This window comes from Triturus cristatus, chromosome 2_1 (assembly GCF_964204655.1).
Source record: "Triturus cristatus chromosome 2_1, aTriCri1.1, whole genome shotgun sequence".
NCBI lineage: Eukaryota > Metazoa > Chordata > Amphibia > Caudata > Salamandridae > Triturus > Triturus cristatus.
Window position 1 is genome coordinate 737771550 of NC_140581.1, and position 13959 is coordinate 737785508.

Here is a 13959-nt window from a genome sequence, read left to right on the forward strand (position 1 = left end):
AAAAGGCACCGGATGATGCCCCGCATGCCTCGTTGGACATCTGAGGCCGGATTCGGTCATCAGCCAGGCATCTCAACGACGCTCTAGGAACCCTGCTACCCCTGTCACACCACCACCAGAGGGGAAGGGAATAGACTGGGCACGATGGGCAAGCGTTTCTCCAGCATGGCTGCATTGGCAGTCAGAGCAGCAAATTCTCTGTCAATCTTAGAACGATTTGACTGGCAAATGTGGTCGGATATGGCAGAGTTTATTGATCTTCTACGAGAGGATGCTAAGCCCGATGCCAGAAAGATTCTTCTGGAGGGAGAGAGCTTCTTCGAAGATGAGACTGTGCTATCGATATAGATTTTACAGGATTACGTCCGCTTGCTGGAGCAGCTGTCCTCCGCAGGAAAGGTTGGTTGAAAGCGACAACATTTAGACTGGAGGTTCAGATGAAAATCCTGGACATGCCTTATGACGGAGAAGCATTATTCGGAAAACATATATATGAAGTGCTACAATCCATTAAGGCCGATACTGATACCACAAAGGCCTTAGAAACATTACAATTTCGAAACCAACCCTTTTGAGGAGTTAGAGGAAAGAGTGCTTATTCCTTTAGAGGAGGATTCCAGAGCTATAGGCCACAATACCAACCTTATCAGGGGCAATATAGACCACAATATGGGCAACATTACAGGCAGCCACCAGCAGCGGCTTACAAACAACCACCCAGAGGAAAACAGCCCACCAGGGGGCGAGATGTCCACAGAAGGCAATCTTTCTTTACTGACGGCTACCTTCCCCAAATCCACACAATTAGGAGGACACATTTCTCACTACACCAGCCAGTGGGCCATTATAACAGACAAGTGGGTCCTTGACATCATATAACAAGGGCATACCCTGGAATTCGTCAACCGACACCCGAATGTCCCTCCAAAAAGATTGTTTACTCCCTATCTGAAACAACTATTGATAAAAGTTGCAAGATGGATCGTGACAGCCATTCAGTTTTGTCATAACGCTGTATGACGGCTATTATCTGCTAGAGTCAAGGCTCACTCAACAGGAGCTATTTCTATGTCCATTGCATTATTCTCTGGGGTTCCAATACAGCAAATCTGCAAAGCAGCCACATGGTCCACCAGGCATACCTTTACCCAGCTTTATTCCCTGGATGTTACGGATAAAGTTGACACAGCAGTGGGACAGGCGGTGTTGTGGCAACTGTTTCAGTAAGGTGAGCCTCTTTGCGTTGTTATATTTTCTATCCTGCCATCCTCTACAGTTATATCATTTAAGTCATTTATTGATGTTGCAACTATTTTGCTTTGTTTGCAATATAATGATATGATAATAAGTATTCATGTTACTGCTGACTATTCTGATTCAAGCATGTGAATCTATGAAAGATCTAATACTGGAGAAGAATATAAGTTACTTACCTGTAACTGTAGTTGTCCAGTTGGGGGGGGCGCTAGAGGGCGCACAGCGGAATGGCTGCCTCCTGAGACAGCTCCGCCGGACGGGGAACACTAATGGCGCAAAAAGCATGACCGGAGACGCGCCGCGGCCAGAAACATATCGCAGCAATGATCGGAGACTGCCCTCCACGAAAGGGGGATGAGAGAGTCACTCGAGAGCCTCGCTTTCCCTGAAATAACGAACTCCGGTGATTCCTGGCGCGAGAGGCTAACGGCTCCCAAGATGGCGGCGCCCACCGTTACGAAGACGCGATCTGGATGGCGTCGGCCCTGCCATTAAAGACTGCAGCCGGTGGGGAACGCGATCGCCGCCTGGCCATCGGCTGTTCGCTCCTGACGCGTTGCGGGAGCCCTGGGGGCGCAGGCACAGACTGTGGGGCGTTGCTGAGGCCCCGTGAAAGACTACACGCTGGCTGCCTGCCTGATCAACCGCTGAGGAGGTGAGGGCTAGACTGCGGTGCGGCCGCATGGATGGAGGTACATAGCGCTGTGCTGCAGCGGGGGCTGTGAGGGTGGAGAGACGAGGCGACTGCAGGGGGCCCCCGTTGAAGGATCGAGGAGCGACTCGCCTGCCAATAAGGAGGACATCTGCTGCAGACTGGCCTCATGGGCATGAAAAACCCATGAGGCCGGGCAGTGGCGAGATCCATGTGCGCTGCGACCATGAACGTTACATATAGCGCCCAGCAGATGGTGGTACACGCGTGAGCCTGCTGGCGGGACGGAGAGAGCTGGGTCACATAGCGATCGCAATTGCGCTGAATGGCGGCAGTGGGGCCCATGCGGGGCGAGCGGCTGGAATGAGGAGGTGAACACCTGAGCTACTGCGGAGAGCTGTGCGCCTGCCGTACAGCTGCGACACCCCTGAACTCCGTCTGCGGGGGGGCTGATAGGTGACCTTTGTCGGCGGGACCCAGGGGGCCCAGTGGACAAAATGGGGAAGCCGGAGAAGACGCAAACGAAGCTCCCCTTTGAAACCAAGCGCCAGACTAAGGGCGCCGCTCTGCCACCAGACGACACAACGGGGGCTGACGACACAACGCCACAGGGCATGGCGGAGGCGCTGAGGGCCATCCAGCAGAGCTTACAGGACATACATGGTAAACTTGATACCATCACACTGCGAGTCGACAACATGGCGGCGAAGCTGGATGCGCACGGGGAGCGGCTAACGGAGGCAGAGACCCGAATTGGGGCACTGGAGGACGTCTCCCAAGCCACGACCCAAAAATATACGGAGGCTGAGAGACTGCTGGAGGCGATGAGGCACAAGACGGAGGATTTGGAAGCGCGCTCAAGACGCAATAATGTGAGAATCGCGGGGGTTCCGGAATCTACCAACACTGGCCGGATGGAAACGTATGTCGAGGAGCTGATTAAGGACGTTGTGGGTGCGGAGCACCTGTCCCCAATGTTCCTCATTGAACGAGCCCACAGGTCGCTGGCCCCAAGACCGAAGCCTGGGGCACCCCCGCGGCCCATAGTTGCCAGAGTCCTCAACTACAGGGACCGTGATGTTGTCCTCCGAATAGCGCGTGAGAAACAACAGATCACGCACCAAGGAAACACACTGGCATTCTATCCGGATTTCACCCTCACAGTCCAACAAGCGCGGAAGGAGTTCAATCCGGTAAAGAAGAAACTTCGTGATATGGGGGTTGATTATGCTATGCTCTATCCTGCCCGGCTACGGATAACACACGACGGACGTGCGGTGCTGTGCCATTCGCCCCGAGAGGCGTCTGAACTTATCAAAAAAATCGGAGCTAAGCGAAAGGAGAGGCGGAGAGCTGAGGAAGCCACGGACGCTGACTAAAGTATTGTGCAAAAGGACCACAGAAGACCGGCGAACCTGCTCTACACCTCGTGTTGAACCCGCGGCCTTGGCGGGGTGAACCATGGAGGGCGACAAGGCCGGCGAAGTGACTTCTAAAATGGCACGGACTGCGAGTGCATTTGCTGTGAATGATCGTGCCGGGGCCTCTGAGGGGCTGGGAACCGGTAATACTGCTACCTTACAAGTCATGGTGGTGCTGCAGTGGCTCCTGACTACGAGAGTTCAGGGGTAGGATTCCCTCATCGGACAGAGACCGCATACAGTTGGAAGCAGCCGTTCCCTGAGGGGATGGCGTTCGTTTTTCTGGGGTGGCAGACGAACCACCCGGATGCACAGCGGGAGAAAAGAGCCCTGACTAACAGGACTAGATCATAGGTATGTAGGTCAGGTGCGGGAGGAGGGATGAGCAAATGGCTGGAAAGTGACTCTCTACTAGCAGGACAGTAATGCTATAAATGGGACGCTGTGAACGCTGCTGAGGCTGCGACGGGACCTGGGGAGGGTCGATACGATGCTTACACAGATGTGGGACCTATGGGGTCCTGAACAGGGATTTGTCCCCGTCCACATCCATTGAGTTGGATGGAGTGGTGTGTTCTAGGAGGTCCCCCAAAGAGGGAGATCCCCGAATCCAGTTATCTTAATGTTTGACCTTAGTTATGGGGTATGTCTTTGGCATAGTTGGGGTGCTAAAGTGGGTGGGGGGAAGCGGGATACGGTTGGGAAGTTGAAATGTTGGTCACTGTGCATGAGACGCATCGCTGAATTCCGAGTAAATTTGCTACGACGCCTGAGGGTCCTTGCCCGCTGCGACAGCTATAGGGACGCGCCCGCTAGGTGTCGGGGTGATTGTTGTATACATGCTATTGCTGAGAGATGGCCGACAGCGAATTAGGTGCGAGATCTCTTAGATTAATAACATGGAATGTCCGAGGGCTTGGTAACCCCAAGAAAATCAGGCAAACGCTGGCATATCTGGACAGGCAGCGCGTAGATATTGCACTCATACAGGAGACACACTGCGCACCGTCACGCCGAGTAAATGTGGGCCGTAGGTGGGCCGAGTCAGTACACTATTCCTCTTACTCCTCCTATGCACGGGGGGTGATGGTATTGATAAAAAAAGGGCTGAAATATACAATTGAGACGGTCGAGAAGGATGACATGGGACGGTTTGTTGTTCTGACTGGTCTCCTGCGGGGACAGAGGCTGGCTGTGGTGAATGTCTATGGGCCTAATGTGGATGATCCGCAGTTCTACCAGTTACTGTGGAGCAAACTGCGCGAAATTCAGGCTCCCCATGTGGTGTGGGGTGGAGACTTTAATATTGCGCTCTGCGATGACTTTGACCGCTCTGGGGCGACAACGGAGCCACATAAGCACGCACTTCATGTCCTCCAGGACATAATGGTGGATAAGGCACTCACTGATATTTGGAGGAATAGACACCCGGATGACTTAGAAGCCACTCATGTGACTACGTCGCGCGGTAGCTGGTCCCGTATTGACTACTGGCTGGTATCGGGTGACGTTGCACGGTGGACGAGGGAGGTTCGTCACCTACCTAGAACGCTATCCGATCATAGCCCGGTGCTCCTCACCTTGGAGCTCCCGAATTACACGCCACCTCCGTTCAGTTGGAGATTCAATGCTAAAGCACTCATAGACCCCCTGTACACTGATACCATCGGGCAGGCGATACAGGAATACTTTGACAATAACGCGCCTACAGCGACCGACCCGGGAGTGCTCTGGGAGGCCTGCAAGGCTACTATACGCGGCGTCTGCATAAGCACCAACGCAGGCATACTTAAAGACATCCAACGGCAGATCGGAGCCAGAGAGGATAAACTCCGAGTCCTAGAACGTGAATACGAACGCACACAAAATGCTCGGCTACTGGGGGACATTCGAACTACACTGTCCGAATTTCAGAGCCTCGCGGACGATGAAATTAAATATACCACGAAACGACAGGTTGCAAGGGCCTATGGGGAGGGCGGCAGACCAGGAGGGCGGCTGGCGGCTAAAATCTGTGAGGGACATGCACCGCAGAACATACAGGTGATCCGTGGGCAGCGGGGTGAACGAAAGTATGGCGAGCGAGAAATACTGGGGGAATTTATGGCTGCATACGGGGAGCTGTATGCCTCCAGGCCTACGGCCGCTGAGGCTGAAATCGGGGAGTACCTCGAAGACGTGGCGATAGCGTGGCTGTCAGACACGCATCGCGAATACTTATCCCAACCAGTCACAGTAGAGGAGGTCACAGACATAATTAAGTCACTGCCGAATGGTAAGGCTCCGCACCCCGATGGCTTTACGTGCGAATTTTATAAGGCGTTTGTTGACCAGCTGGCCCCTCGTCTGGTGGAAATGTATGGTAACGCTCATGAGCAACAACAACTGCCGCCAACATTGCGGGAAGCAATACTGCTGGCACTCCTCAAGCCACAGAAAGATCCGGAGCTTTGTGACTCCTATAGACCATTGTCCCTCATAAACGTGGATAACAAGGTCTTGGCTAAGCTGCTTGCTGCTCGACTGAACCCGCTGATTCCCAGATTGATCTTGCCTGACCAGTCTGGATTCATACCAGAACGCTCCACTGCACACAATACACGGACGTTGTTTGCGCTTTCGCATTACTTAACACCTGAGACGAAGGCTGCGGCGGTCTTCCTGGACGCAGCCAAGGCCTTTGATTCTCTAGAATGGAAATATATGACTAAGGTACTGCGGAGGATGGGATTCCCACTCGTGTTCCTTCAATGGATCCACTTGCTATATGATGCACCTGTGGCGCGGATTCGGGTAAACAACTATATTTCAGACACCATTGCTATCCGGAGAGGGACGAGGCAGGGATGCCCGCTGTCCCCTCTCTTGTTTGCAATAGCACTGGAGCCGCTCGCCTGCAAGATAAGACAGGGACATCATTATTCGGCCCTGCAGTTTCCGCAACGGCCGTTACACATCTCACTGTACGCAGATGATATGCTACTCTACGTGAGGGACCCACAGACCAATCTGAATCCACTGTTGAGGGAATACATAAAATTTGCGCGTAAATCTGGTGTCACTATAAATTGGGCCAAATCCCTGATTATTCCCTTGACTGATACCACACACCCGCACCCCATAGATTATCCCTTGGAGTGGAAAACGGACCCGATAAAATATTTGGGGGTATGGTTTCACAGGGACCCGGAAATTGTTATCAGGTCTAACTATGGGACGGTGATTGACACACTGGAGGAGAAGGTGGGGAGATGGATTCAGCTGCCTTTATCGCTGGCTGACCGCATTGCTATCGTCAAGATGGTGATTCTGCCGAAGTTACTTTACCTGTTCACTAACATCCCTATTCACCCCCCAATGGAGGTGTTCCGCAGGATTACCTCGATGGTCCTCCGGCTTGTCTGGGCGGGAAAGTCGGCCAGGGTAGAGATGCGGACACTCACGTTACCGTACAGTCAAGGAGGGTTCGGGGTCCCAGACTTCTATCATTATTATCTCTGTGCGCAGGCACAGTACGCACACTATTGGTACCACAGGATCCCATTTCTCACCCACACTGCGATTGAAGAAGGGGATGCACTGCCTGTCCCGCTCGAGGCGATTATCACCCATCGTAGGCCACCACTGCATACGCAAGACATAAACACCATTGACGCAACGAACAAAGCATGGCATACCATGGGCAGACTGGCCAATAAACTGCCGCTGTATGCCCCGGCGCTCAGGCTCCAATGGCATCCGGCTATATCGGTAACGCAAGAAAGAGTGGGGTTGGACTTGCTGCGGCAGGTAGGCATTGACACCGTAGGTGATTTGTACGAAAATGGGACCTTTAAAACACTTGAACATCTCACATTCATTAGTAACATGTCCACGCTATTTCGCTTCAATTACTACAGGCTACAAAGAGCTGTGAAGCGACTGTATCCAGATTACCCGCTGGAACCGAAAGAACTGACCGCGTTGCAATGGCTGATCACCACACCTGCGAAAAGACACCTGGTATCTACACTCTATACAAAACTGCAGGGGGACATAGCGGGGAACACACACACTTCAATGGAGAAATGGAATAGCTGTCTAGATGCACAGCTAACGGAGGAGGAGTGGACTGCTACCTGCACCCTGACGGGAATGCTGACGCCTAATGGTAACCTCCGCATACTATACTTCAAATACCTGCACCAAACATATTACACACCGGCTAGGCTGCACCGCTATGGGCTGCGTGGGGATGCTAGATGCGAGCGTTGTGGGGCTGATGGTGCAGATTTCATTCATCTGGCGTGGTCGTGTGAGGCAGTGGGGGAATACTGGGAGCAGGTGACGAGATTACTGGGGGCCATGGTGGGGGGTGAGGTGCGCTGCGAGGCTAAAACCTGTTTGCTAGGACTGCTGCCCGAGATACGGGCCCTAAAGCGCAGATTCTGCGTGATTGCATTGCTAATGGCCAAAAGAAGGGTATCGCTCTGTTGGAATGGGAGGAAGATCCCAAAACTGAAAGACTGGCTCACGGACCTAACGTACTGTAGAGATACCCTGAGAACCTACGAAGAGGAACTCCCTGCTGGATCAAAACCCAGAGACTACTGGGTATATTTAACCCAATATCTGCAAAGTGTTTCCACAGAGTCATCAAGCGACTAGCATATGAGTGGAAAGGTGGTGGGGGTAGAGGACCTCTGGTTAAGAAACAAACAGATAATTTGGATGAAGGATGCTGTTGTGCTGTGACCGAAATGTTTTGGTTGTTGTTCGATTGTAAACAATTACAAATGCCAATAAAAAAAAAAAAAAAAAAAAAACTGTAGTTGTCCAGTTTTGGTATCTTTCATAGATTCACATGCGACTCACCTTCCTCCCCTAGAGGCTCTCCCTTACTTTCGGGAATATATTTGTTCCCACTTGTGCTCGAAAATCAGAGGGAACTAGCTTCTGTAGGGTAGATTCTAGAGAGTGCTGCTAAGTTTGTGTCTTTTTTGTTGTTGCTTTTTTTTTAAAGGGCATAGATAGGCTATTAAATTCATGGCCTAGAGCCATCTTATCCTTGCTACTTGTATAATTGCTTTGATATAATACCGTGGGACTCCCACTTCGAAGACGGGGAATGATTCAATCATGTGAACTACTGGAGAACTACAGTTACATGCAAGTAACTTATTTTCTTACACAGGAGTGCTTCTAGATCATGATGTGTCCCTTGTAGAGTATGACATTGGGTGGTGGTGGTGTTTTTTTTTTTTCTTTTCTTTTTTACAACAGTTTTTTAGTTTATTGTGGTAAATCACAAAAAAGGTTGAGCAAGCACACGGTTTGGCATACCAAGACATAATTCGACCAAATGCATTGTAGTAAATATGGTGCAAATGAACACTCACTTTAGTGGAAAATGTTTAGTATTCTTCTTTGTTGGTGCAGCCCGTGCTGGGTATCTCTAGACATGTTTTCAGGATATTTGTTTTTCTCAGTAGAGCGGAACATGTGAAATTTGGGGGGGGGGGGGGTCCGGGCAATGCTTCTTAGTCGTTTTAGTTTTTTCTACCACTCCCATTACGCAGGTGCATCCCAATAAGCTTGTCAGACCAGTGACTCAAAGGAGCCAATCATAAATGTGTGTCGACGTTTAGGATCTGAATCAAATCTGAGATTCCTCCAAAAGGCCTAAAGTGCTAACAACTTGCCAAATGTTATGCAGATTCATTACAGAGTACTAAAGTTACTAGCACATTAAATTATTTTTGCCCTTCCTTCATGGATGTGCATGAAAATGTCCATACCCACAAGACTAAACCTGCTAAATGGCTGACAAATGGGTATTAGCAAAAGAACACTTTTGAGTCCTCCCTTTTAAATTTGCTTGTATTGACATTTCTCCACAAACCTAAAAATACCAGGAGAAAGCTACCCATGCTAGGCAACTCCCAAATTTTGTGTAAAATTGTCAAACATCACTCAAATTATAGACAAATCCAAAATGAACCTTTCCAACTGTCAAGAAATTTTTAAAATGTTAACTCTTCGTGTCCAGACTAGAACACCTTTTAAACGCTAATTTCTCAAACTACTGAACAGATTTAAACCAAACCATGCAAAGTCACTTCCTTGAGTGAAATGTGACTCGTTTGCAAAGTTAAATACTAACCCCTTCAGCCCTTTTTGTCTGTAGTTGGGACTAAAGAATCCTATTGAAGGTCAAATGGGAAATGAGACTTTTGGAATTTCCCTGTTTTTGACCTTCACTTAAGAGATTTACTGGAAAATTTCCATGAGGAACCCATCTTGGAGGTACTTTTTTGGAAAGTTATATGCAAATTTGTTAAAGGGTGCCAAAGTTATTAAGAAAAAAGACTAGTGGTTTCGGTCGACACCAAGAGAAGGCTTTACGGCTGAGAAAGGACGAAAGGCCTCTCTATTCTAATCGAGCTCCTAGCCACAAACACAAAAATGGCGCTGTGGCTCCGAAATCTCGCTCGTTCATGTTTTTTGGCTTGAACTGCACCCTCATGACAGCAGTAGCAATGGCAGACACTGGAAGGTTACATTTACTATTCTAACTCCAGACCAGTATATTTGGGGAAAGAGCAACATTCCCCCAAATATTCTAGGAGGTTTATGTATTAGTCTAACTCCAGTCCTGGAATATTTTGGGGAACGTTATAAATTCCCAGTGTATTTTTAGGAAGAGCTGAAAAGTAATAATTTTGAGTTGGAAAAAGTGCTGCCCTGAGTGCGCAACTCTGGGCAAACAACTAGGAATACTTGAAATCTCAGACCTCCGGACACCACGCCTCCCAGACACCGTCAGTGCCATAAGTCATGGCATCTAAGTCTTCAGCATTGAAGCAGTCGACATCCAAGCCATAGGTGCCAAAAGAACAGTCTTCGAAGAAGTGGTCGAAAAGCCCTCACAAGAATATTTTGGCGCCGAAGTCCAAGGTGACCCTGAAACACCACATACCTAAGAAAGGGGGGGGCTTATCATCAAGGGATGTAACAGGTCCTTGATTTGCAGCAGAGAACATTGATCCGCAAATTGGCTAAATCACTGTCCCGAAAAAGAGAAAGCTAGAGTGTAAGGAACCTCCAATACATACACCACCAAATAGGACTATGGTCAACAAAAGCACTAGCCCCCACCACCTCTAGTACCACACAGCTCACCTGTACAATCTTTCCCATTGCAGTCAACTACACATTCAGCCACTGGAAGTGTAGAACAGTATTCTCCAGGGAATGATTTTGAAGGGTCTTTTGACTACCAATGGAGCCCTGACAACCCTTGGGAAGATTATAATGTCGACCCACAGGATGACCCAGATCTTGAGCCAATTCCTAATAAACCATTTCCGCTAGCTGACGCAACCAGTTATTACAGTGTCATACAGAGAGCCGCAGCATTCTACAAGATAGATATGCCTGTCACACCAGAGCACGAAGTCTTCTTGGTGGACACTTTATCGAGAATGGAAAAGTGTGTCCAATATCTGCTAATGATAGTCAGTGCTGAAACCATCCGTTGAGATTTTCAAGGACCCAGTCAAAAGTGGGGTACTGACCCCCTAGGTTAGAGAAGTATAAAACCATCAGGGGGTACCCTTCCCCAGGTTCCTCAGTGGTGGCAACTGCACAGAAAATTGCTGCAGCACAAGCAACACAAGAAGCACCTCCTCCTAACAAAGAGAGTTAGAGTATTGACGCTGAAGAGGGTGGCTGTAGGTAATGCCAACCATTGGAGCAACGCCAAGTCTGTTGGGCTGATCTCCCGATACAACCGAGCACAATGGAATGAGATGGATCTCTTCTTCGGTACCTCCCAGATGAGTATAGAAAGAAAAGGGATGACTTAGTCACAGAATGGGAACTTGTATTTAATGCGACCATTAGATGTGCACTGGATGTGGCTGACACTTCAGCAAGAGGTATGAATTCTGCTATCATACTACATTTCAGGATTCAAACCCGAGCTGCAGCAACACCGTCTGAACGTGCCCTTTGAGGAAGAACATCTCTTCTGCCCCAAGGCAGATGAGGTGCTACAAAAGCTAAAAAAGGACAGAGACAGCAACAGCGATGAGTTGGCTACAGACAACCACCTTGCACCAGTCCTTTCGAAAGCAGTAGAGAAGGGGTGGAGGGAAAGCATTCACCTCAGATCAGGGCTGATACTACCAGTGGTAGCAGCAGTGAGACAAATGCAAAAAGATCAAATTACGGACAGAATGTTGAACAATGTGAAACATTCACCCCCAGTACAGAAATCTGGGCCTAAATCCATCGTTTTGTTTGCCCACCATGCCATTCCAGTTTAAACCCAGCCATAAGCAAATCAGTCTTGACCCTTCTCCCCATGGGAACTGTCCAGCCTGAACTGCCAGGCCAGGTCCTTCCTGGACCACAACACAAGCAACCCAGGACCTGTTTTGCCCTTGTTATGGGCTCATCAGCCGGGTATAGGTTTGTTCCAGTGACACAGTATGCATGGGTCCCACGTCTGGGCATACCCGTCCCACTTGGGGCAACATACTAAATTATACAAAAAGTGATGGATGTAGCGATTGAATTAATTAATCTCAGTCACTGGTAATTACTCGGGTCTTCATCCCAGTGCATTGTTATTTTGCACACCATGCCACCTTACTTTTGACCCAGCTGCAGGCAAATGGGTCTGCAACCTTGCTCCAATGGGAACAGTCCAGCCTGAACTACCAAGCCAGGTCCTCCCTGAAACTGAACACATGCAATCCATGACCTGTTTTGCCCTTGCTTCCAGTAACACAGTATGCACATTTCCCACATCTGGGTATACCTGGCCCACTTAAGGTGACATACTAAAGTATACAGAAAGTGCTGGACAGAGTGCTTGAAGTTTTGTAGGACGGCAGCAGTGTTAGAGACTTCAAGCTGTTGCTTCTGACTCAAGAAGTACCTCTAGCAATAACTAGGGCAATTGCTCGAGGGTATATCCATGGCCTGACTCTGGAACTAAAAATAGCCCTGGCAAAAATGCTCAAACTTGCCAATTCTCTTCTGCTCCTTGCACTGTATCGTTCTTCATCCATATATTCGCTTCTCTCTTCTCCCTCTCTGATCGCTTTCTTTTTTCTCCACCACCTACCCCTCTCGCTCTGTCTCGCTCTTATGATTCCGCCTTATTATAATCTCCCCCATTTCCCCTGTAGGAACTACAATGAATTTGTGGCAGTAAACAATCACAAAGAGTAAGATTAATATTTTATAGATGGTTGACTATAATTTGTATTTATTGCTGTGCAAGTAACCGTTTATCACAATTTTGTTATTAGAATGCCCTTTTTTATCCCACCAAACGACATCAATTTATAATCAGTGTAGTGAAATATCTCATATTTATTTGAACAGTGTTTATTGTAATGATTTTCTTTGATATGTCACCATTTTATTTGAAGGTATGACGAAGGTTAAGGTGGGGAAGGAAGACTCATCTTCTACAGAATTTGTGGAAAGAAGAAGAGCAGCACTAGAAAGGTATGAAAAGGAGTAGTAGAAATACCTTAAGTCTATCTATATCTGAAATTTTCACTATACATTTTGGACCATAAAGCTATTTATATTATGCCCAATTGCAAAGGCTGGATGGTTAAGCATTTTATCATGTTCTTAAAAAGCAAATTTACCTGCAAGTGGCTTTTAATTCACTATGAATTCTTGCTCTTAGTTCTTTTGTTTAATTAAGAATACTTAAATATTAGAGCTTGACAGGAACACACTAATCATGATATGCAGTTTCCAGCAATGCTACAAGAACTATTATATATTAAAAAATAAAAAATAAAGTATAACCTTTATTTCTTTTTTCAATAAAGTCACAGTGGGTATACAGTTGCAAGCGTGCTGTCAGAAGGGGTCCGAGGACAAAGTGATCTATTTAATTTTAAAATATGACACCAGTGTTTGCTTTCACAGATATGCAGTGATCCATAGAACAACAGTAGGTAAAGGACAGTACCCCAATTTAGTTTAACATCTAGCAATAGTCATCCACTCACCTCACTGTAACTATGCCACACAGATTCAAAACTGCATGTTGTTGTAAATACTACCTGCTGTGATGATAACTTCAATCCCTGTTTACTTTAGTTTGAGCGTTTCTATATTCCAAAGACATTGTCCCTTGCAAAGAAGTGCTTGGTCTTTTGTTTTCAAGACCTAACTATATCTTCATTGCCATAAAATCCACACTATGATTATGACTTTAGATGGCTTTCATGCTCACATTAACTAGAGTTGAAGTATTCTTTATTTTCTCTCATACAAGGAGACATTTAATATGTTTAATTCATTGCTGATATGTACATCAGGCCCTTCTGGCCAGTGTATGTGGAGTTGCCAGAACACCATCTAATCTGCTGTACAGATTATGAAGTATGAATGAGGCAGGCCAAATTTCAATTAATTTGATTGAATGATTATGATGTCACTATGAGGCCAATGCAAAAACAACAATTGATGTCCATTCCGTCCATCAATTGTTTGTTGTAACGCTTGTCACTATGAGGCCAGCACAGAGGGCCAAAGGATGAACAGAGGTGGTTGTAGCCTCGATTTTTGAAGTTAAACTGAATTTACAAATCCAGCTAGAGACCCTGAATT

General features: G+C 47.8%; 1 protein-coding gene across 1 annotated transcript in view; it reads left to right on the forward strand.

Moving 5' to 3' along the window:
- SNX2 (sorting nexin 2) overlaps positions 1-13959 on the forward strand; it is a 556635-nt gene that overhangs the window by 293513 nt on the left and 249163 nt on the right. The window contains exon 7 of the mRNA XM_085632673.1: positions 12756-12834. Within this exon, the coding sequence (XP_085488799.1) occupies positions 12756-12834 (79 nt within the window). The remainder of the gene's footprint in view (positions 1-12755; positions 12835-13959) is intronic.